General features: G+C 47.3%; 1 protein-coding gene across 15 annotated transcripts in view; it reads right to left on the reverse strand.

The window, feature by feature from the left end:
- Positions 1 to 25,356, reverse strand: part of PUM2 (pumilio RNA binding family member 2) — a 315,445-nt gene that overhangs the window by 201,422 nt on the left and 88,667 nt on the right. For all 15 annotated transcript variants that reach the window (XM_033938769.1, XM_033938776.1, XM_033938772.1 and 12 more), the window contains 2 exons: positions 24,042 to 24,141; positions 7,296 to 7,483 (listed from right to left, as the gene is read on the reverse strand). In XM_033938769.1, the coding sequence (XP_033794660.1) occupies positions 7,296 to 7,483; positions 24,042 to 24,141 (288 nt within the window). The remainder of the gene's footprint in view (positions 1 to 7,295; positions 7,484 to 24,041; positions 24,142 to 25,356) is intronic.

A 25,356-nucleotide genomic window follows, 5' to 3' on the forward strand; every position in this document is an offset into this window, starting at 1 on the left:
AGCCTTAAAGATTGTTGAACATCATCTATCTACGGGGCCTCACCATCGTATAACCAAAGCTTTCCTCATGCAATTGGCCACCTTGGTGTTACAAAAGAACTTTTTTGAAGTGCGTGGGGAGTTTTATCTCCAAACGCACGGGGTAGCCATGGGTACAGCCATGGCCCCCAGTGTGGCTAATCTTTATGTCACAAATTTTGAGGAACGTCTGTTATATCCATCTGTATGGATGATCCATATCGCCATATGGCTCCATTTTATTGATGATGTGTTCCTTATTTGGACTGACACCAAGGCCAGGTTTTATGAGTTTTTGACTTGGCTTAACACTCTTGATAGGCATTTAAAGTTTACTGCCACGGTCAATACAAGCAGTGTCACCTATCTGGATACCAGGGTTAGCAAAGAGCAGGGTAAACTGGTTACTACTGTGTTTCGTAAACCTACGGATCGGACTTCATATTTACATTATACCAGCTGCCATCCTGTCCGGTTGCGCCAGTCGGTGCCCGTGGGGCAATTCCTCAGGATTCGTCGGATTTGCTCATCATTGAGAGAGTATAAGGCTCAGGCAAAGGCTCTGTCTCTGCGCTTTAAGGCTCGTGGCTATCCTGAATGGATTATTAGAAGAGCGTACCGTAGAGCCCGCTATGCTAACCCTGAATTGCTAAGGGCTCCTGTCATTCGGCCACCTCTAGAGCAACAGGTGTGTGTCATATCATTTTCCAATCAAGCCCACCAGATAGCTAATATTGTGAGGAAACATTGGCATGTCTTGGGACATCATACCATTTTTAAGGAGACCCCGTGTATCGCTTTTGCTCGTTCTAAGAACTTGAAGGACCTTCTGGCTACCAGGAGTCGGGCCCACAGTGGGGGCAGACATCAACCATGTGGACATTGTGACATGTGTCATTCATCTTTGTCAATTTCTACCTGGCAACATCCCCGGACCCAACGTACTTACCACCTCAGAGCGCAAACTTCGTGTGATTCTAAATGGGTAGTTTATGTTATTATCTGCCCGTGTGGTTTGTGCTATGTGGGACGGACCAGCAGAAGTGTCAGGGTCAGACTGCAAGAACATAGAAGCCGGATCCGTACTGGATCTCAGTCTGCCCCTCTGGTACCCCACTGTGCTGACTTTGGTCACTGTTTTACTGACCTATCCTGGTTCGTGCTTGAGCAAGTCCCTTGGGACTTTAGGGGGGATCGACAGGCTCACCTGAATCTCAGGGAACAATATTGGATTTTTCAATTACAATCTGTTCAGCCGAATGGCCTTAACGAAAGTGTGGAATGGAATACCATTGTTTAATAGGGTTTTTGGCTCCCTTTGGATAGTGGATTTTGGATGCAGTGTGTGGTGTGCTTGCGTGTGTGTGGGGGGGGTGGGGACTCTTTTTGATTGCGGTGCTCTTATTGGTGGGTGTTTCTTTTTCCCTCCCCTTTTCCCTCCCTCTTCTCCTTCTCTTTTCTGTGGTGCTGATTGTGTTGAGTGCTGGCACTGTATGATTGGTTGGTTCGTGTATGATGTCACCTGTGGATCTGTTTTAGCCGGTGTGCTCTCCCTCCCGGGCATCCCGCCCTCCAGCCTTCCTCTCTGCTTGTGTTCTGTTGGAGGCCAGGTTCCTGAAGAAGGGCTCCTCCCAAAACCAGCGCGGTTGAACCTCTCCTCCTGGCGCGGTTTTTCCGTTTGTGTGACAGTTTTGGATAAGTATTGTTTCTTTTGGACATGTTTTTCACTTTTTGGTATGGTTTTTGACTTTGTTTGTGATTTTGCGTGAGTCTTTTGAGGGGGTTTGGCTGGCAGGGTTTGTGTGGGGGTCGCTCAGGTTGCTTGTGTTGAGTTTCATTTACTCACTTTGATTGTTGATTGGTTTGATTTCTGCACACACAGGGCGCTCGATGATGGTGTGCGGGTGGAGGCTTATGGCCTTGGCCCAGAAGTGAAGTGTCGGAGCTGTGCTCCTATCACTGAGGGTTCACACTGAGAGCGCCCTATAACATCATATAATGTGACATGTTCTTTGACATATTACACTATATTTGGTTTGCAAGTTGTGAGCCAAGTTAGGCACTCTGAGCTTCCCCCTCACAGACCTTGATGTGACTTGTTTGCCTTCCTTGTTTTTACTACTAATCTACTCAGCTTCTTTGGATAAGAACATAAGAATTGCCACTGCAGTGGTCCATCGTGCTCAGCAGTCTGCTCCCGCGGTGGCCCTTAGGTCAAAGACCAGTGCCCTAACTGAGTCTAGCCTTACTTGCATACGTTCTGGTTCAGCAGGAAGTTATCTAACTTTGTCTTGAATCCCTGGGTGTTTTCCCCTATAACAGACTCCAGAAGAGGGTTCCAGTTTTCCACCACTCTCTGAGTGAAGAAGAACTTCCTTACGTTTGTACGGAATCTATCTCCTTTTAACTTTAGAGAGTGCCCTCTCGTTCTCCCAACCTTGGAGAGGGTGAACAACCTGTCTTTATCTACTAAGTCTATTCCCTTCATTATCTTGAATGTTTAGATCATGTCCCCTCTCAATCTCCTCTTTTCAAGGGAGAATAGGCCCAGTTTCTCTAATCTCTCACTCTATGACAACTCCCCCTTAACCATTTTAGTCACTCTTCTCTGGACCCTTTCGAGTAGTACTCTGTCCTCCTTCAAGTACGGCGACCAGTGCAGGATTCAGTATTTCAAGTGGGGGCATACCATGACCTGGTACAACGGCATGATAACCTTCTCTGATCTGTTCATGATCCCCTTCTTAATCATTCCAAGCATTCTGTTCGCCCTTTTCGCTGCCGCCGCCGCACATTGCGCGGACGGCTTCATCGACTTGTTAACCAGCACTCCCAAGTCTCTTTCCTGGGGGGTCTCTCCGAGTACCACACTGGACATCCTGTATTCATGTATAAGATTTTTGTTACCGACATGCATCACCTTACACTTATCCACGTTAAACCTCATTTGCCATGTCACAGCCCATTTCTTGAGCATGTTTATGTCACGTTGCAGGTCTTCGTAATCCTTCTGCGTCTTCACTACTTTGAATAATGTCATATCGTCTGCAAATTTTATCACCTTGCTCGTCGTACCAATTTCTAGGTCGTTTATAAATATGTTGAAGAGCACGGGTCCAAGCACTGAACCCTGCGGCACTCCACTCACTCATGACGCTTTTCTAGTCCGAGTATTGTCCATTTACCCCCACTCTCTGTTTCCTATCTGCCTACCAGTTTTAATCCACGTGAGTATATGACTGCAAGCAGAAGGGTTGTTTTGTGTATACATCGCAGTATTTTGAACCCCCCCACCATTTATTCTTCACTATTGAGAATTCTGACCACTTAAACCTATTCTCTATTTTCAACCAGTTATTAATCATAGTAAGACATTACCTCCTATCCAATGACTTTCTAATTTCCTCAGAAGTCTTTCGTGAGGAACTTTGTCAAATACTTTTTGAAAATCCAAATACAGTAAAACCTTGGACTGCAAGTAATTTGGTTTGCAAGAGTTTTGCAAGACAAGCAAAACATTTTATTAAAATTTAACTTGATATACAAGCAATGCCTTGCAATAATACAAGTACATACAGTATAGACGCGTCACATCACAATTGAGCCGATGGTTCTTCTCTCTCTGAAGCTGCAAGAGTGTAGTGACTGTTCTAAATAAGCAAAAGTCTTGCAATACAAGTACATATAGTATTTTGTATTAATGTTTTGGGATTGTGGAACAAATTGTCTGAGTTTCCATTATTTCCTATGGGAAAATTCGCTTTAATATACAAATGCTTTGGATTATAAGCATGCTTCTGGAACGAATTATGCTCACAAACAAAGGTTTGACTGTACAGTGGAACCTTGTTTTGCAAACATAATTTGTTCCAGAAGCATGTTCGTAAACCAAAGTGCTTGTATATCAAAGCGAGTTTCTCCATAGAAAGTAAGGGAAACACGGATGATTCGTTCCACATCTCTCCCACTGCGGATGGGGGGGGGGCGGGTTAGGGTTTTTTTTATGCAGTGGAAGAGTGCGCGCATGCGCACTTAGGAAACTGTGATCCCTGACAGCGTGTTGTGTCCTTCGGTGGCCGTATTCCATTTGCAGCTCACGCCGGTTTGAGGCACACGCGCCAGCTTGAGACAGCTATTGGCGCGTGCAGGGATTTGAGCGGCAGTGGCGGTTTCACTCCTGATACCTGTCGCCTAGAGCAGGGGTAGGGAACTCCGGTCCTCGAGAGCCATATTCCAATCGGGTTTTCAGGATTTCCCCAATGAATATGCATGAGATCTATTTGCATGCACTGCTTTCAATGCATATTCATTGGGGAAATCCTGAAAACCCAACTGGAATATGGCTCTCGAGGACCGGAGTTCCCTACCCCTGGCCTAGAGGAACGGCTGGAGGATGTCGTGCAGCTGCTGCGAGGTGTCCCATGATTGCTGGTAAAAATTCCCTGTTGGAAGGGGTGCTGCTGGACACGGGGGAGCAGGGAAAAGGTGCTGCTGGACACAGGGGAGGTACAAGGAAGGGAGAAGGCCTACTGCTGGACAGGGGATCAGGTAAGGGGTTCTGCTGGAAAGGGGGGAGGTCAAAGTTATGGAGAAGGCTTACTGCTTGACAGGGGGAGCAGGGAAGAGGTGCTGCTGGATGGGGGGAGTTAAAACGAAGGGAGAAGGCCTACTGCTGGACAGGGGGAGCAGGAAGAGGTGCTGCTGGACAGGGGGGAGGTAAAAGGAAGGGAGAAGGCCTACTGCTGGACACGGGGAGCAGGGAAGAGGTGCTGCTGGACAGGGGGAGGTACAACGAAGAGAGAAGGGCTGCTGCTGGACAGGGGGAGCAGGGAAGGGTTGCTGCTGGACACGGGGGAGGTACAAGGAAGGGAGAAGGGCTACTGCTGGACAGGAGAAGCAGGCAAGGGGTAGTGGTGGAGAGCCAAGGAAAGAGAGAAACAGGAAGAAAAGACAGAAAGAAAGCGGCCAAGGAAAAAGAGAGAAAGACAGACACACCCGTTAATGTAACGGGCTTAAAGACTATAAAGAAATAATGAAAACTCGGACGATTCATTCCACAACCCCAAACACTTTAATACAAAAAACTATACATACTTGTATTGCAAGACCTTGCTCATTTAGAACAGTCACTACACTCCTGCAGCGTCAGAGAGAGAACCATCGGCTCAGTTGTGATGATGTGACACGTGTATACTGTATGTACTTGTATTGCAAGACTGCTTGTTTAGAACAGTCATGACACTTTTGCAGTGTCAGAGAGAAAAGAACCATCGGCTCAGCTGTGATATGTGTATACTGTATGCACTTGTATTGCAAGACATGGCTTGTATATCAAGTTAAAATTTAATAAAATATTTTGCTTGTCTTGCTAAACACTTGAAAACCAAGTTACTTGCAATCCAAGGTTTTACTGTACATCTATTCAGTTATGCACAAGACAGAGGGAGGTCACATATAACCGTGACAAGTGGGAAATTGTACTCATGCATGGTAAATGATCCATAGTAATAAGCTGGGAAGTCTATTAGATCACTGTTCTTCAACCGCCGGTCCGTGGACCGGTGCCAGTCCGCAGGAAATTTCTGCCGGTCCGCACAGGGCCAGCAAGATTGATGTACTTCAATTTCCTGCCGGTCCGCACAGGGCCGGCGAGATCAACGAGATGTAATTTCCAGCTGGTCCGCGCAGGGCCGGCGAGATCATGGGGAGTCTCGGACAGTGGCATTCTCTCCTCCCAGCAGCTCTCCTTACTTACCAGCGCAGCGATTCACTAAGGCAGCCTTGGGGCTTTTGCTGAGTCGCGTGCGCCTCTGATGATGCAACTTCCTCTTTTCTCATAGGCGGCGCGACCCATCAAAGGACCCGAGGCTACCTTAGTGAATCGCTGTGCTGGCAAGTAAGGAGAGCTGCTGGGAGGGGAGAAAGCCACTATTGGAGACTAAGAAGCTGCTGGGCAAGGGAAAAAAAATGGGACAGCTGCTACTAGACCTGGAGAGAGGGAGAAGGAGAGATGCTGCTGGGAGGGGAGGAGGGAAAGGAGTCTGGGAAGCTGCTGGACAAGGGAAAAAAGAGACAGCTGCTACTGGACCTGGAGGAAAGGAGAAGGAAGGATGCTGCTGGGAGGGGAGGAGGGAAAGGAAAGGGAAGATAGTTACTGCTGGACAGGAGGAGGAGGGAAGGGAGAAGGAAAAAAGGAAGGAAACAGCTGGCAGGGAGATTAGAGGAGGGGAAGGGGAGAGACAGGCATGAGAAAGTAGAGAGATTGATGATGGGAAGGGGGATGGGGGGGAGAAATAAGCAGAGAGGGACAATGAGAGATAAAAATGAAGAGAGCAGTGATCATGTAAAAAGGAGAGAGGGGACACAGACTGGATGGAAAGGGGAGCGAGGCTAGAAAAAAGACAGATACCATATGGAAGGGGGAGAGGGCAGACAGTGGATGGAAAGGGCAGATGCTGGATTGAAGAGACAGAGATGGCAGACGCTGGAAGGAAGAGAGTGAAAAGAAGATGAAAGCAGAAACCAGAGATGACAAAAGGTAGAAAAAAATAATTTTATTTCTATTTTGTGATTAGAATATATCAGATTTGAAATATACATCCTGCTAGAGCTGATGTTAGACATAACTGGGGACTGCCAAGCCCAGGTACTGCTTCTTTAGCTTCCAGCTGGCTTAGGGCTCTCTCTGACCAGGGGGAAGTGGCACTCCCCTAACAATATTCCTGTCATGTGTGACTGCGGTATTCTGTTAGCATGATATTTCTGTGTAGCATTTTGGAATAATTTAGCTTATTCAGTTTTCTTGATAGTAGAGGGTATATTTTTGTGGGGACCGAGCTCGCGGAGACAGGGAGGAAACTGGGTTTTTAAATTTCAGTCCTAGTAGTTTGCCGGTCCACAAAATAATTATTTTATTTCCGCCAGTCCATAGGTGTAAAAAGGTTGAAGAACACTGTATTAGATGATAACATCCATCTGGGGGAGCTTATTAACCTGTGTTCTGTATCTAGAATCAATCATTTATTGACATGTGCTCACTAAAATTTAAAAAGGTCTGCTTGGTTCAGAGTACCCAAAAATACCTTATAATTATGAATACATGCCCACCACAGTTCAGAAAAAAACATTTCCCAAGAAATGTAGCAGAATTAGTCACTTGCATTTGATAAACACACAAAAAACACACTTTTTTTCAAGTGTTCCACTTAATCCTACTACATACATGAAAGCAGAAAGAAAACTTAAAGCATGGCCATAATATAAAAAACACTACTTACATAGGCTCCTTTCCGAAATCGGGAATCAAGTTTATCCGCAGGGGAAGAACTCAACACGTATTCTACCATGCTTACTCCAAGGCCTCCACTTTCAGATCGTGGGGATAAAACAGAGTTCATCTCACTGTTACCATGAAAACTTTGTCCAGGCCTCCTCTGAACCATTATGGGTTGAGACATAGAATGATCTGTTTAAAATAATGCACACATACACATTGAAGCACACATATGCCAAGAAAAGTAAACTAGAAAAATTTAACAAAGGAATTTGAATATATTTCAGAAATAGTTCTTGAAAGTATTTGTCTTCTCCTCATTTTTAATGGGGTGCAATAATATATGCAAAATATAAAATAACTGCATTTCATTATATAGTACAGTCTCAATTATCCAATGTAAACTAAACATTTTTAAAGTTTGGAAACAGAAAATAGTCAGATGGAGCAAGATCTGGGGAGTAGGGTCTATGTACTGAAATCCCAAATGCGTCAAAATATCCATCGTTTTGTCTGCCTTGTGAGCAGGTGCATTGTGTTGCAAAAAGAGAACTCCTTTCCACACCTTCCCTCTCCTTTATTATTTCATAAGAAATGCCTTCACCGAATCAGACCTTTGGTCCATCTAGTCCGGTGACCCGCACACGCGGAGGCCAATCCAGGTGTTCCCTGTTTAAGACCTAGGTGTTCCCTGATGAAGACTTTATTTTCCCGTATCCCTCAATGTGATTTGCAAGGAGGTGTGCATCCAACTTGCACTTGAATCCCATAATGGAGGTTTCCGTCACTACCTCCTCTGGGAGAGCATTCCAAGCGTCCACCACTCGCTGTGTAAAACAGAACTTTCTGACATTAGTCCTGGGACTGTCGCCCCTCAATTTCAGTCTATGACCTCTCGTCCGAGTCACATTTGACAATGTCAATAATGATGCTTCTTGCTCTATTATCAAAACCTTTTAGTATTTTAAAAGTCTCTATCATATCCCCTCTCAGTCTTCTCTTCTCAAGGGTGAACAAGTTTAGTTTTCCGAGGCGTTCTTTGTAGCTCAAATTTCCCATATATTTTACTAGCTTTGTGGCTCGCCTCTGCACCCTCTCCAGCAGGATTATATCCTTTTTTAGGTAAGGAGACCAGTGTTAGACACAGTACTCCAGGTGTAGTCTGACCATCGCTCTGTAAAGCGGCATTATGACGTCCGCCGATCTACTCGTAATACCCTTCTTTATCATGCCCAACATCCTGTTCGCTTTCTTTGCCGCCGCTGCGCATTGTGCCGATGGCTTCAGGGTCCTGTCTATCAGTACCTCCAGGTCCCTTTCTTGTTCGCTCTTGCCCAATGTCACACCTAACATTTTATAATCATGTTCCTTGTTTTTCGTACCCAGATGCATCACTTTGCATTTGTCTATATTAAACTTCATCTGCCACTTTTCCGCCCATTTCTCTAGCTGGTTCAGATCTCTCTGAAGTTCTTCAATGTCCTTTTGTGATCCAACTGATCGACATAGTTTTGTGTCATCTGCGAACTTGATTATATTACTCGTTTCCTCTTCCAGGTCATTTATGAATATGTTGAATAATATTGGTCCAAGAACTGAGCCCTGGGGCACACCGCTTGTCACCTTTTCCCAGTCCAAGAACTTCCCATTTATGCCTACCCTCTGCAATCTGTTCTCCAGCCAATTTTCTATCCATCTTAGTATATCCCCTTCAATCCCATGACTTTGTAGTTTCCTCAGAAGCCTAGCATGTGGAACCTTGTCGAACGCCTTCTGGAAGTCCAAGTATATTATATCCACCGGGTCTCTGCTATCGATTTGTTTGTTCACCTTCTCAAAAAATTGAAGTAAATTCATCAGGCATGACTTCCCCTTCCTGAAACCGTATTGACTAGCTCTCATCAGGTCATGATTCTCCAGGTGTTGCACTATGCTATCCTTGATTAATGCTTCAACCATCTTCACAGGTCTATAGTTGCCCGGTTCTCCTCTCGATCCTTTTTTGAAGATTGGAATGACATTTGCTATCTTCCAGTCATCTGGTATTCTTCCGGTTCTAATTGACAAGTCAGCTAGGGTTTGTAAAAGCTCTCCGATTTCTATCTTAAGTTCCTTTAGCACTCTCGGGTGAATTCCATCCGGTCCAGGGGACTTGTCACTTCTTAGTCTGTCGATCTGATAGTATATCAAGTCCAAGTTCACATCCACTGTGATGAGGCTATCCTCAATTTCTCCCCTGAATGCTTTCCCTGGTTCAGGCATTGATGCAGTGTCTTCCTCGGTAAAGACAGATGCGAAGAATGAATTTAGCCTATCCGCAATCCGTTTGTCTTCCTTGATGCACCCTTTTATTCCTTGGTCATCGAGAGGACCCACTGCCTCCTTTGCTGGTTTTTTTCCTTTTATGTATCTAAAAAAGGGCTTGAAGTTTTTGGCTTCTTGAGCTATCTCTTCCTCATAGGCCTTTTTGGCATCTCTTACCACCTTGTGACACTTCTTCTGGTCGACCTTGTGACTGTTCCAGGCCTCCGTTGTTCGTTCGTGTTTCCATTTTTTAAACAAGTTCCTCTTTTCCCTTACTGCTTCCTTTACCCCTTTAGTTAGCCAAGCTGTTCTCCTTTGTTCTTCCTTTGGATATCTGCGGAATGTAGAGAATCTGTGCTTCAGTGATGGTATTTTTTAGTAGGAACCATACTTGGTCGATCGTTTTGATTTTGGCTGTCATTTTCTTGAGTCGTTTTTTTACCATGGCTCTCATGCTGTCATAGTTCCCTTTTTTGAAGTTAAAAGTTGTGGTTTGGGTCTTGGTTCGTTTCCCCTTCCCGATACCAATTTTAAAATTGATCATGTTGTGATCGGTTGTCCCCAGCGGGACCGTGACTTCCACGTCTGTTGTCCTTCCAGTTATGCCATTTAGGACTAAGTCCAAGGTTGCGGTTCCTCTTGTCGGTTCTCCTACTAATTGTTCCAGGAAGCAGTCCCCTATTATTTCCAGGAACTTTGTTTCCCTGCCGCAATTTGTTCCAGTTTATCCCCGGAAAGTTGAAGTCTCCAATGATAGTTACGTTACCTGTTCTACATTCATGGTTGATTTCCTCTATCATTGCTGTATCTGCTTCTTCCGTCTGTGCTGGGGGTCGATAGTAGAGGCCAATTTTTGTGTCTGCTCCGCTCTGTCTTGGAATCTTTATCCAGAGGGACTCTAGTTTTTCCTTTCCTTCCGTCTTCCCTTCTCTGATGGACTCTACTCCTTCATGGACATACAGGGCAATACCTCCCCCTCTTTGCCCCATTCTATCTCTTCTGTATAGTTTGTATCCCTGCAGTACTGTGTCCCATTCATTCTCTTCATTCCACCAAGTTTCGGTTATTCCAATGATATCTAGTTCTTCTCATCTTGCTAGTGCTTCCAGTTCCCCCATTTTGTTTGATAAGCTTCTGGCATTTGTATACATACATTTGAGCTCCCTTTGTGTTGTTTTCTTGGACTTTTCAGTCTTTATAACTCTTTTTGTTTCATTTTGCGCTCTTTCTCTGTCACTTTCAATTTCAGCATGATCTTCCCATTTAATGCCTCCTTAAATCGGCACAGCAAGTTACAGTAGTATTCTGCATTAACTGGCCTCTTGGAAGACAATCATTACAACACCTTCCTTATTCCAAAACACCATGGCTATGGCCTTTCCTGCCGACTTCTGGGTCAAATTTCCTTGGCCTTGGAGAACTGAGTGCCGCCACTGTATGGACTGTTGTTTTATCTTAGGATCATAGTGATGTAACCATGTTTCATCAACAATAACTAGTTGTTCCAAAAAGTTGGAATCAGTTAGCAGAAAATACTGCAAAATCAACTTGGAAGTGTCCACTCAACAACATTTCTCATCAGCATTCAAACATTTGGGTACCCAATTGGCTGACAGCTTCTGAATACCCGGCTGCTCGTGGATTATATACCCAATAGGTTCCCTGGATATATGTAGTGTCTCAGCAATTGTTTTAGCCGATATTCACCATCTTCCAAAATCAGGTCAAGGACAAGGTCAACAATTTCAGGAGCTGAAACCACTTGAGGCCTCCCAGACTTTGTTGTATCTTCGGTCTCTAACTTTCTTTTCTTTTTTTGTAAAATTTATTAAAATAATAGCAAAAATACAATACAATGCCAAAACCTCCAAAAGTCACATCATACAACATAATACAAATTGATAACCATAGGGTCGTATACTATACAAAAGATGTACCCTAGTTCTTTACTACATGGCTTAAACACCCATCACTACCCCCCAACCCAAACTCCAAAAATCTCCCCCTATCCCCTCCCCCCAAAGAGAGTCCAAGCATTAACCAGAGAGAGACCCCCCCCCCAAAAAAAAAAAACAAAGAACAAGGAGAGGTCCAATAGTACATACGGAGATCAGAGGGAAAGCAGGAAAAAAAAAATCCAGGAGGGTCATTAACCATGCACTGCCTCAATTGTCTCCTTCCAGGCAATGTAAGAAGACCAGACTTTTTAAAAAGCGGTTAACTTGGACCTATTGTAGACATAGTTTACTTTATAATACAAAGCCTCCACAGGCAGAAGATCCGCTGATTTCTAAGCGGCAGCTAACAACATGCATGTCGCTATTATCACCACAGCTATCCATTTACGATAGCGTAACTGCAAGCTCTGTGGGACTATATTGAGCAAACAACATTCAAAAGACTGGGCAACAGAAAAACCCAAGACCTCTGAAAGGAATCCCACCACCCCGGGACCAATATGCCTGTGCTGGAGGACAAAGCCACCAAACAAGGATAAAGGAACCAATAGAATCACATTGCCTCCAACACAAATCTGTACCCCTCCCAAACATGGCTTTCAAGTACAATGGGGTAAAATACCACTGGTAGAGCATCTTGTGTCCATTCATGAAGGAGGGAGCCCAAGTGTCATTCCCACTCTTTCTTCTCATAATGTTTCCCCAACACTTGCTCCCAAGCAAGTTTATATCTAGCTGGAGTCGAGATAGATTGTAAAATGGCATTGTACAGACGCATTATCGTCCCCTATCCCAAACCCAGAGCGAAGGCCTGCTCCAATAGGGAAGGAGTCTGACTCAAGTCTTGAAGCACTCGCCTACGAAAGAAAGCTCATAATTGTCTATAATGAAATAAGTCATGAGCTATCAATCCATACTCATTTTCTAAGTAAGAAAAGGAAGCCAACTCCTTGTTTACCCACAATTGTCCTAGCATTTGGAGCCCTTAGTTTGCGGTCTCTAACTTTCTACATTGAAAGTTTGCACACCACTTCTTCGCTGTGGAGTATGATGGCATTTGTCACTCAATGTATGCATTATACTTTCATTAGTTTTTCTTTGGAGTTTACTTTCTATACTTTCCTATACTGATTGAAATCAAGATCAAACTCTTGGGGGTGATCCTCAACAAGGATCTCAAATACCATGATCAAATAAGTGCAATAACTCAACGCTGTTTCTACAAATTGAGATTAATACGATCCATAACCTCTCTTCTTAACCCTTCCTCCGTTTAGATTCTGATTCATTCACTCGTCATCTCACACATTGACTATTGTAACTCTTTATACCATGGCATAACACAAAAAGAAACACACCGACTACAATTCATCCAAAACAAGGCTATTAAACTCATATATAAGGCAAAGAAATATGATCACGTCACCTCTTTACTCTGTGAGGCCCATTGGCTCCCTGTATCACACCAGACAACCTATAAAATACTTCTACTCACATTCAAGATCAAATTTACCAATTCACCGGCATTTCTTGATAAATATATCTTATCCCTTATGCTTCTCCTCGAGCACTATGATCTTCCTCCTCGAGCACTATAATCTAAGAGTCAGAACTTATTAACTATTCCATCTATTAGAGAGCTATTCTACGATACTACGCGCAATAGTACGGTATAGCACAGTTACTTACCGTAACAGGTGTTATCCAGGGACAGCAGGCATATATTCTCACATGTGGGTGACGTCATCTACGGAGCCCCGATGCGGAAGCATTTTCAAGCAAACTTGATTGAAGATTTAAGTTTGCTCTGCTGCTCCACGCATGCGTGCCTTCCTGCTCCACTAGGGGGCGCATCCCCTCGTGGTCTCCAGTTCACTTAACTAGCAAAGAAGCCAACCTCGGGGAGGTGGGCGGGTTGTGAGAATATATGCCTGCTGTCCCTGGATAACACCTGTTACGGTAAGTAACTGTGCTTTATCCCAGGACAAACAGGCATGATATTCTCACATGTGGGTGACCTCCAAGCTAACTGAAAAGGGGTGGAGGGAAGTTGGCAATTTAAGCAAATAGATTTCGCAATACCGATTGGCCGAACCGGCCATCGCTTCTGGACAGTGAGTCCAGACAGTAGTGGGAGGTGAAGGTATGAACCGAAGACCACGTGGCAGCCTTGCAGATTTCCTCAATAGGTGTGGACCTGAGGAATGCTACGGAGGCTGCCATCGCTCGGACTTTGTGTCCCGTTACTCGACCATGCAGCACGAGACCAGCCTGAGCGTAGCAAAAGGAGATGCAATCGGCCAACCAGTTGGACAAGGTGCGTTTGGAAACTGGGTGACCTAACCGGTTTGGGTCGAAGGACAAGAACAGTTGTGGGACTTTCCGGTGTGACTGAGTGCGTTGGAGGTAAAAGGCCAACGCTCTCTTGCAGTCAAGAGTGTGGAGCGCCACTTCTCCGGGGTGAGAGTGGGGCTTGGGAAAAAACACAGGCAAGACAATGGACTGATTGAGATGGAAATCAGACACTATTTTAGGCAAGAACTTTGGATGGGTGCAGAGTACCACCTTGTCGTGATGGAATACCGTGAAGGGTGGGTCCGCTACCAGAGCTTGAAACTCACTAACCCGCCGGGTGGAAGTGAGCGCGAGTAGGAAAATCACCTTCCAAGTGAGGAATTTTGGATGGCATTTGTCTAGGGGCTCAAATGGAGGTTTCATTAGTTGAGCCAGAACCACGTTAAGGTCCCAAACCTCCGGAGGGGGTTTGAGAGGAGGGTGGACATTCAGAAGACCCTTCATGAAGCGAGAGACTAAGGGATGGAGCGAGAGGGCTTTCCCTTCCAGGGGCTGATGAAAGGCCGCAATCGCACTGAGGTGTACTCGAATGGAGTTGGTCTTTAGGCCGGAATGAGATAATTGAAGTAAATAGTCAAGGACCAGAGGGACGGGGACCGACACCGGGTCCTGGCTGTGGGCGGAGCACCAGGTTGAGAATCTGTTCCACTTTTGGGAGTAGCAGGTTCTCGTCGAGGTCTTTCTAGAGGCCTCCAATATCTCCTTGACTGATTGAGACACGGGGAGAGCAGTCAGGGGGAGAGAAACCAAGCATTCAGATGAAGAGATTGAAGATTGGGATGTAACAGCGAACCCTGACCTTGTGACAGTAGAGAGGGAAACAGAGGCAGAGGCAGTGGATCGCTGACACTGAGTTGAAGTAGAAGGGAAAACCAAGGCTGGCGTGGCCAGCGAGGGGCAATCAGGATCAGGGTGGCTTGTACTGTTTTCAGGTGGACAAGCGTCCGCAGGATCAGAGGAAACGGCGGAAACGCATACAGGAACCTTCCCTCCCAGTCTAGGAGGAAGGCGTCGGCCTCGAGCCGTCCGGGGAGTACATCCGGGAGCAGAAGAGAGGCAGTTTGTGATTGTGGGGGGATGCGAACAGATCTATTTGAGGTGTCCCCCACTGTTTGAACACCTGTCGTAGGGTTTGAGAGTGCAGTGACCACTCGTGTGGCTGGAGGAGGCGGCTGAGTCTGTCCGCCAGGCAGTTTTGTTCTCCTTGTATGCAGTGTTCCCGCTAAGCTGCGCTGGCCTGCGCTGGCGCACAAAATATTACATCGCAGCGCACAAGTTTCTCTTCACAGCGCACACACGCGTCGCAAAGGTAAGGGGAGGTAAGGTAAGGGGACGCATTGGGGGGATTGCACTTCCCCACAATTGCCATGCTTCGGTTCCTCTTCTTCCTTCCTTCCTCCCCCCCCCACCCCCCCCCCGCGGGACCCTGCGGCACCATCAACTCTTACTCCCTCTAATGTCGGCCCTGCAGCTCCAGACTTCCTCGCACCTTCTCCCCTCCCCCTTTGGATCGCTATTATTTTAAATGTTATAGCCGCGGAGCTGTATCCATCAGTGGAGATGTCTAACCTCGGCCTGCCCCGGAACTCTTACTGCAACAGTGACTTCCTGTTCCTGCCTAGACGGGCGGCTGCTGCAGTAAGAGTTCCGGGGCAGGCCGAGGTTAGACATCTCCACTGATGGATACAGCTCCGCGGCTATAACATTTAAAATAATAGCGATCCAAAGGGGGAGGGGAGAAGGTGCGAGGAAGTCTGGAGCTGCAGGGCCGACATTAGAGGGAGTAAGAGTTGATGGTGCCGCAGGGTCCCGCGGGGGGGGGGGGGGGGGGGAAGGAAGGAAGAAGAGGAACCGAAGCATGGCAATTGTGGGGAAGTGCAGAGCTGCAGGGAAGAGTGTTGCGGTACCCAGCTGGAGGGAGAAGGAAGATGAGGGAGGGAATTAAAGGAGATGCCAGGGCTTGGAGCGTAGGAGGAAGGTATGCCAGTCTAAGGGAAAAGGAAGGGGGAGATGTGAGAGCATGGAGGGGGAGCGAAAGATGGAAGAAAAGGAAAGGAGAGAGATGCCAGAGAATCAGGGAAGGGGAGATACCAGACTATGAGGAGAGGTGTGGGAGAGGGAAGGCGAGGAGAGAGATGCCAGACCAATGGGGTGAAAGGAGAGATGGAAGGGGGAGGCATACAGTTTCTGGAAGGGGCATAGAAGGAGAGAAGATGCCATATAGGGGAAGAGAGACGGCAGACAGTGGATGGAAGGAAGAGAGTTACAAGAAGATGAGGAAAGGAGAAACCACAGAAGACAAAGGTAGAAAAAAATTTCTATTTATTTATTGCTTTAGGAGACATGTGTCACTGTTTCTGTGAAGCATTGTATGCAGAGTCCAGCTTCTTGCTGGTTCAATTTAACCTTTGTCTATGTATTTTTATTTTATCCCCCCTTTTACAAAACTGTGAAGCGTTTTTAGCACCAGCCTTGGTGGTAGCAGCTCTGATGCTCAGAATTTTATGAGCATCAGAGCTGTTACCTCCGTAGCTAAAATCCACACTACAGTTTTGTAAAAGAGGGAGGGGTTAGTTTGTGATTACATATTCCTTACTAGGCGAAGGTGTTTTCTGTGTTCTGTGTGTTCGAAAGACATGGTTTTCTGTTAGGATTGACGGTGTAGGATTGATCTGTGCTGGTCTGGCTTGTTTAGTTTTACAATGGGTGTATTGATGTACTGTTCACTGCAATATGTAAGATGCTGCCTTTTCCTAGGTACTCATGTGTGACGTGTGGCTTGTTACTAAAAATCACGTTTTTCGTACAGATGGGGGGGGGGGTGCCAAAAAATGATGGGCCCCGGATGTTACATATGCTAGGTACGCCACTGTATGTAAAGATACCAGAAAGCTGGCGTAGCAAAAACTTCTAAGTTTTGAGTATTTAACCCTCCCACAATCTCACGGGCACTCGTTTCAAGTTTATTGAGATTTTGATTTAAACGCAATATCAAATATTTTCAATGCGTATAACAAAAATAAATTTGGGGAAATAAATAAAACCATTTGAACCAGTGTTCCCGCTAAGCTGCGCTGGCGTGCACTGGCGCACAAAATATTACATCGCAGCGCACACGTTTCTCGTCACAGCGCACGATCGGAAGAGGCGTACGGCAGATGGCAGGGCGGCGAGAGGAGAATCGGGCGAGTTGGCTCATAACTTGCTGGCGCCCGATATTTTTGGCTCACGGTGAAAAAAGTTTGCTCACAACACCCGCCCGCTTAGAGGGAACACTGTGTATGTACACCGCTCGAAGGAAGGTGTTGTTGGAGATTGCCCATTTCCAGAGGCGCAGGACTTCCCGACAGAGGGGCCAAGACCCTGTTCCTCCTTGTTTGTTTACATAGTACATTGCAACCTGGTTGTCGGTTCGGATGAGGACAACCCGGTCGTGGAGTAGATGTTGAAAAGCTACAGCTGCGAGATAGATGGCCCGGAGCTCTAGCACGTTGATGTGACAGCGGCGGTCTTCCGCTGACCACATCCCCTGCGTGCGTAGGCCGTCCAGATGGGCTCCCCAAGCGTACTCTGACGAGTCCGTGGTGAGTACCTTGCTGTGATGAGGGGCGAGGAAGAGTAAACCTTTGGAAAGATTTGAAGAGTCGGCCCACCAGCAGAGCGATCTCTGCAAGGAAGGAGTCACTGTCACGGGACGGTCGATCGGGTCCCGGTCTTGACGCCATTGCGAGGCCAGGGTCCATTGAGGGATTCTCAGATGGAGGCGGGCGAAGGGTGTGACATGGACGGTGGAGGCCATGTGCCCTAGGAGAGTCATCATCTGTCGAGCTGATACCGAGGTCAGCAGAGAGATCCTTCGACTCAGACTTACTAACGCCTCTAGGCGCGGAGGGGGGAGGAAGGAACGGAGGCGAACCGTATCCAGCGTGGCCCCGATGAACTGTAGGGACTGCGAGGGGCGTAGTTGGGATTTTGGGAAGTTTATTTTGAACCCCAGACTTTGTAGGTAGGTAATAGTCTGTTGGGTCGCTGAGATAACCCCTTCCCTGGACGGGGCTTTGATTAGCCAGTCGTCCAGGTAGGGGAATACCTGGAGGCCCTGGGAACGTAAGGTTGCTGCGACCACCACTAGGCACTTGGTGAAGACCCGAGGTGATGATGCTAGGCCGAAGGGGAGGACTCGGTATTGTAGGTGCCAGTCCCCCACCTGAAAACGCAAGAACTTGCGGTGAGCGGGGTGTACTGGGACATGTGTGTATGCCTCCTTCAGATCGAGGGAGCAGAGCCAGTCGCCCTCGTCGATCAGGGGGTAGAGGGTCGGTAGGGAAAGCATCCGAAATTTTTCCCGTACTAGGAATTTGTTGAGGCATCTCAAGTCTAGTATTGGGCGTAGGTCTCCCGTTTTTTTCGGTACCAGGAAGTAACGGGAGTAGAAGCCCTTCCCCCATTGATCGGGGGGAACCTCCTCCACTGCTCTCAGGCGAAGCAGGTCTCGAGCTTCGGAGAGGAGCAGGGGTAGCTGCGTCCGGTTGGGAGGGCAATTCCTTGGAGGGTTGTCTGGAGGAATGGCCCGAAAGTTGAGAGAGTATCCTGATGAGATCACGCCAAGGACCTATGCGTCCGACGTGACTTGTTCCCAGCGAGGGTAAAAGGCTTTGAGGCGACCCCCAATGGGAAGGAGGCCTGGGACTATGGCGGAGGGGGCCCGCCCCCTTCCGCGTGTCCCGTCAAAAGGACGGGGATGGTTTGGTAGTCGCAGGCGGTTGGGACTTGGGTAGAGCCCGATGGTGGGCCTGCGGGCGCCTGGGTGGAGGCCGCGAGAAGGCAGGAGTGGATTTTTGTGGGTATCGGCGCGAAGGGGCCCTGAACGGCCTGGACGCGGTCGGTTTAGGCTTTTCCCGGACAAGGGAGGCGAACGAGCGTTCGTGTTCGGAGAGGCGTTTTGTAGCCGCCTCGATAGTGTCATCGAACAGTTCTTTTCCCACGCAGGGGAGGTTAGCCAACCGGTCCTGCAAGTTGGGGTCCATGTCGACCAGGCGCAGCCAAGCTAGTCGGCGCATGGCGATAGCAAAGGCTGCCTCTCTGGAGGAGAGTTCGAAGCCATCGTAGGCCGCGTGGAATAGATGGAGGCGCAGGTTGGAGAGGGACTCTAAAAGCAGGCCAAACGCTCCTTGCCGGGAGGCCGGTAGGTCAGTCTCAAAGGCTCTCAATAGTCCAATGAGGTGTTTGAGGTAGGATGTGAAGGTGAAAGTGTAGCTTTGCACCTTAGAGGCCATCATTGCATTTTAATATAGTCTCCTGCCGAACTTGTCCAGGGTTCGGCCTTCTCGGCCTGGGGGGACCGCGGCTGAGACTCGGGATGGGTGAGCCTTTTTCAAGGAGGATTCTACTAGCAGCGACTGGTGGGAGAGCTGTGGTTGTTCGAATCCCGGGTAGGGTACTGTGCGGTACTTGGCCTCCATTTTGGAGGGTACGGCTGTGACCATGTAGGGGGTCTCCAGGTTCTTGAAGAAGGCCTGTTGGAGTACCGGGTTAGGTGGTAAGCGAAGGGACTCTCTGGGCAGTGATGGCATATCCAGCTCCGCTAGGTACTCCTTAGAGTATCTGGAGTCGGACTGGAGGTCTAAGTCCAAAGCGTGGCCCATGTCCTGGACAAAGCGAGTGAAGGATGGGCGGGATGTTCCCGGGGCCCTGTGCGGGGTCGGTGAACGAGACCTCCGTCGGGTGGAGAAGGATGGGGAGGCTTCCCTCGAGTATCGAGGTTCCTGCTCCGATCCACGCTCCGAGACCGGGGAAACACTGTGAGAGTGTTCCGGGGTCGTCGATCTTCGGCGTCTCGAGGAGCCCCTCGGAGACGATGCCGGGGTTCGGGGTACCGATCGATGTCGAATCGGTGACCTCGACCCGGACTCCCTCGAAGAATACCTGCAACCTCGGGTCGGGGTCCCGGTCCGAGGGGGAGTTCGGAGGATGCGCGGGTTGGAGAGTGATAACTCAGCCACCCTTAGTGGTCCCGTACGAGGTGTAGGAGAACGGCCTCGTAGAGTTGGTGAACCTCGGGCCTTCTTGGAGGTATGGCGGTTCGAGGTTTCTATCGTTTTAGCACGACGTTTTGCCCCGTGGCGGTCTGCGGAGGGAGAGCGTCTCGGTCGCCTCGGCGAGGAGTCCGAGGAGGATGGGATGCGGCGAAGCTTGCACAGTTTTCCCCGAGGTTGCTCGATGCGAGGCTCAGGCTGGTCTGGCACCTGCGGGGTCGAGGTCGAGGCCAATTGTAACTGGGCCATTGCAGCGGACAGCTCCGACGAGATCATCGCTCGGAGTAGGTCCTGGAAGACGGGCACGGACAGCATCGAAGGCATGTCCACTGCCTCGGTGCACTCCACCGGGGGCGACCTCGTATCAGAGTATTCCCGTGTGGTGGAGGCACGGCCCGAAGGCTTGGAGGGCTTAGCCGGGGCTGTAAGCATGGGGCTTCCGCCATGCGTCGACGGTGTCCCCGAGGCTGGCTTCTTCGATGTTACGGAACCTGAAGAAGGAAGAGGGGACTTACCCGGGGCCGAGGCTTTCTGCTGTCCCGAGGGCTTCGGATTCGGGTCTCGGGGCGATGCCGAGGTATTCGGGGCCGAGGTCAAGGCCGGGGCCGAGGCCGGGGCCAGGAGAGGGTTGGTCCGGGGCGAAAAGGTCCGCCATGCGGGCTTTTCTTCGACGGAGGGCCCGGTTCTGGAAAGTAGCGCACTGGGGGCAGGAGTCGGTTGGATGAGCCGCCCCCAGGCAGAGGATGCACCGGCGATGCAGGTCTGTGATGGAAAGAAGCCGCTCACACCGGGTGCACTTTTTAAAGCCAGTCAAAGGCCGGGACATAGAATCGAAAGTAGCCGCGGCTCGAGTAGCCACGGGGACCCGGGTTGTCAAAACGAAGCAGGAATCAAGTTGAAAAGTAAAGAATCCGCGCACAGCGACTTAATCGAGAAAAAACAAGAAAAAATTGCGGTGCTAGAAGGCAGTTGGGGCAGAGCCTGAAAAACACGACTTCTAGGCTCAGCGGAAAATTTTGAACTGGAGACCACGAGGGGATGCGCCCCCTAGTGGAGCAGGAAGGCACGCATGCGTGGAGCAGCAGAGCAAACTTAAATCTTCAATCAAGTTTGCTTGAAAATGCTTCCGCATCGGGGCTCCGTAGATGACGTCACCCACATGTGAGAATATCATGCCTGCTTGTCCTGGGATAAATTCTCAGTCAGAACCTCCACCCTATGGAATATTCTCCCACTGGATATCCGAATAGAAGAATCATTGGAACAAATTTAAGACCAAACTATATATATATATATATAAGAAATAGAAATTTGAACATGTACAAATTGTAAAACAAATAAATAGCTCGTAGCTATTTGCATGACCTGCTATCAAGCAGAGACTTAAATCAGACTTTATGGTCATGAAGATGTACCTATGCATCATCTTTTTTTCTTTAATCCCCTGTATGGTCATGAGGATGCACCTATGCATTATCTTTTTTTAATACTCTCAGCTCCTCTGAAAGAGAGAAATTTCTTCAGCAAAGCCCATACACAGGACCACTAGACACATTTACAAGAAAGAAGATTGCCGAGGTAAGAACCTAATCTTTCTTTCTAGTGCTATGTGTCTAGTGGTCCTGAATGCTAGGGACATACCAAAGCAGTCCCCTGAGTCTAGGGTGGACCCGCTCAGCCTGCCATCATAACGAAGGACTCAAAAGTGGTGCCTTCCTGGATGCTACAACCACCCTATAAAGCCAGGTAAAAGTTATGAAAGGTAGACCGTATAGCCGCTCTACAAATCTCCCCAGGCAATTTGATCCTAGTGTCTGCCCAAGAGGCAGCAACCCCTCTAGTGGTGTGTGCATTCAACACGATCAGTGGCTGTTTACCATAGCCCACATACATGGAGGAAATGGATATTTTATTCCATGTGGAAAATTTAAGCTTTAGACGTTGGCCTCCCTTTCTTGGCACGACTGGTTAGAACAGAAAGGTGGTTCGACAGCTGAAACTCATTGGTAACACTGAGGTATTTGCTTGACATCGATGGGGCGAAAAGCGAGCAAACTGACTTCCAGATTGATGTGGAAGGCCAAGACTACTTTTGGTAAGAAAGATGGAACCGTGCATACAGAAAGCAAAGCTTCTGTAATCCTAAGGAATGGTTTCTTGCAGGAAAGAGCTTGTAATTCAGAAACCTGTCTCGACAACATAATCGCCACAGGAACACTGTCTTGATTGTAGGAATCCAAAAGATCAGCCTCCCATTTGGCTCATTCAGAGCAGTAACAAGCCTTGCAACCAGATGTTAAGGTTCCTGGAAAGGTAAACACACTAGAGGGCACAACCACAGAGCCCCTTTAATGAACCAGGCGACATCAGGGTGAGAGGCCAATGGAAAAACGTGTACAAGAGCTTGTTATCTGGTCACGGTTGGACCAATGCATCTAGCCCCTCTCATCCGAACTCAAATCTTCAGCTGTAAAAATGAGGTGTCTTGGTGTTAACCGCCGAAGCAATCAGATTTGTCTGTGAAGGCCCCCACCACCGAACTATAGCGTCAAACGGCTGTGAAGACAGTGACCATTCCCCTGGGTCAAGAGTCTTCAGAATGAAAGTCGGACTGCACATTTTCCACTCCTGCTACATGCGCAGCCGAGAGAGCCTGCAAGTGAGCTTCTGTCCACCAGGAATTAAGCTTCTAGGCACAACCAGATGCTTCTGGCGCCTCCTTGCCTGTTGGCATATGCTATTGCTGCTGCATTGTCTGAGAAGACTGACTGTCTTGCCTTCCAGATACTTCTCAAGTGCTAGGTGCTAGATAGAAGAATCTGAGTTCCAGGCGATTTATGGAGATATCATAGGCCAAGACATTGCACATAACTCTGATAACATCATACAGAACATCAGCAATATAATTCACCCCAGACAGGAACATTTGGGGGTCTTCCCCATTTATCGGGTCAGAGGCCTGAGATAGACGAGCTTGACAAGCACGCATCACAAAGGAACATGCAGCTGATGCTTTAATCCCTAGGGTCAAAGATTCAAATTAACATTTGAGGAGTAAGTCCACTTTGCAATCCCGAGGATACTTCAACATTAATACCCCTGTATAAGACTCTGGTGAGACCTCATTTAGAATATCATGTATAATTCTGGAGGCCGCCCCTTCAAAAAGTTATAAAAAGGATGGAGTCAGTCCAGAGGAAGGCTACATAAAATGGTGCGTGGTCTTCATCATAAGGCATATGGGGAGAGACTTAAAAATCTCAATATGTATACTTTGGAGGAAAGGCAGGAGAGGAGTGATATAATAGAGCATTTAAATACCTACGTGGCGTAAATGTGCATGAGTCGAGTCTCTTTCATTTGAAAGGAAGCTCTGGAATGAGAGAGCCTAGGATGAAGTTAAGAGGCTCAGGAGTAATCTAATGAAATACTTTTTTTTACAGAAAGGGTGGTAGATGCATGGAGCAGTCTCCCAGAAAAGGTGGTGGAGACCGAGACTGTGTCTGAATTCAAGAAAGCTTGGGATAGGCAATGGGATTTCTTAGAGAGATGAAGAGATAATGGTTACTGCTGATGGGCAGACTGGATGGGTCAGTCGGCCTTTATCTTCCATCATGTTTCTATGTTTCTAATATAGTCTACATATCTTCTTATTTCTACAATGCTGCAGACAATTCTGTAAAGAATGTCTTTAAAAAAATGCCACTGGTTTGGTCAATCCAAATATAACAACTACTGTGAAATAAATATGACACTTCTTAAGAGGTTATATTTCTGATTCCTCCAAACTTTGACAACCAGCTAAATTTCAAGAAAAACTGTGTGTCATATGCAAAGTGCAAACAAATCTGCATATACAGTAAGAACGGATTCTTTTATGAATGAATCAGGCTACATGTCCTGAGTGTGAAGGAACTAGAAATTCTGAACAATTAAACATTGATGTTTAAGACCAGACAGAAATCTATAAATGATTTAAGATTTTTAAGATTTAAGATATATTTATATACTGCCACTAACACCAAAACATATAAATTTTTGACAGGGATGCAACATAATTCATTCATAAAATAAATTTACGATACAAATACCACTTACGAGATGCTCCCCATGCATTTTCCCTCCATTCATCACCAAGGAATATCCCTTTTTGTCCTTTTGCATCATCAGGATCCCAGAATTTTTTGGCAGGTAAAAGCTATGTCAAAAGAAAGGTTTTGGGGAAGAAATAACTACATGTTAATATAAGAATCATTATTTATAATTATCTTCAAGACTAAGCCTAAATATATCTAACTCCCTCGATAAATAGGCTAATATAAAAACAAATAAGACAAAATCTCTGAGAGATATAAGAACTGGCAAGGACCACTGCATAGTTCATTATCAAATAAGCCAGTTTTCAAAAATGTATTTCTGAAATGTAATATCTGAAATAGCTGCGCAGAGTTCAGGCCTCTAGGGAATACATATGGTCCCAAATAGTGCTGCCTGATTCAGGAAAAAATTTTGATTCAATTCAGCCTATTGAATTGATTTTTCAATTCAATTTTCCTGCCCAAGTGGGTATTTTTTTTCAAACATCCTTTTATTTTATAGCCTCTTCACCCCTTTTATAGCCTCTTCGCCCCCTTTGCCTTCTCCTAACCACACTGGTGCTGTGGTGTAAACAAAATAAAACAAACAAAAAAGACTTTTCCGGAGGAAGTGACGTCACCGAGAAGCATGGCTGGTTAATTCTCAAGCTCCGGAGGGGCTCGATACAGTCAGTGTTATAATACATCTCTACGGAGCGGTGGGAATTCAGTGGCCGGTGATTTGCACTCGTGAATGGATGGCGAGTAGGAAAAAGCTGGCAAAGTTTCAATACTCAGCAGCGGGGAGCGTGAAAACAAGATCGCATTCTGTGGAGTCCCCGACAGCCTCGGTTAACATGGCGTCGCAAGCGGGGCCTAAACAAGCAGGATCACAGATGACTAGTACTGCACAGGGAGACAACTCGATGGAAGCGACTTTGGAACGATGGTTCCGGGACCTTAAGGAGGAGATGGTGGGGCTCCGCGCTGATGTTCGAGTGGCCTTAGCAGAAATAAGGTCGGAGGTGAGCGAGCTGGGCACCCGGGTGACGGCGACTGAGGAACGTCTAAATCAGGTGGAACCTACAATACAGGCCTGTTCCTCGGAACTGCACGTGGCGGTATCCCAGCTAGATGAACTGCGGAGTCAAGTGGAGGACTTAGAAAATCGCTCGAGACGCCATAATTTACGCTTTAAAGGAGTTCCGGATACAGACCAATACAAAGATGCGAAGACTGTAGTTAAGGATTTTTGTACAGATCTGCTTCGGGAAGAAGACCGGGAAGACATGAGCCTTATAGTCTTGCAACGGGCTCATCGGAGCTTAGGTCCAGCG

Source organism: Geotrypetes seraphini, chromosome 3, assembly GCF_902459505.1.
Source record: "Geotrypetes seraphini chromosome 3, aGeoSer1.1, whole genome shotgun sequence".
NCBI classification, from domain to species: Eukaryota; Metazoa; Chordata; class Amphibia; order Gymnophiona; family Dermophiidae; genus Geotrypetes; species Geotrypetes seraphini.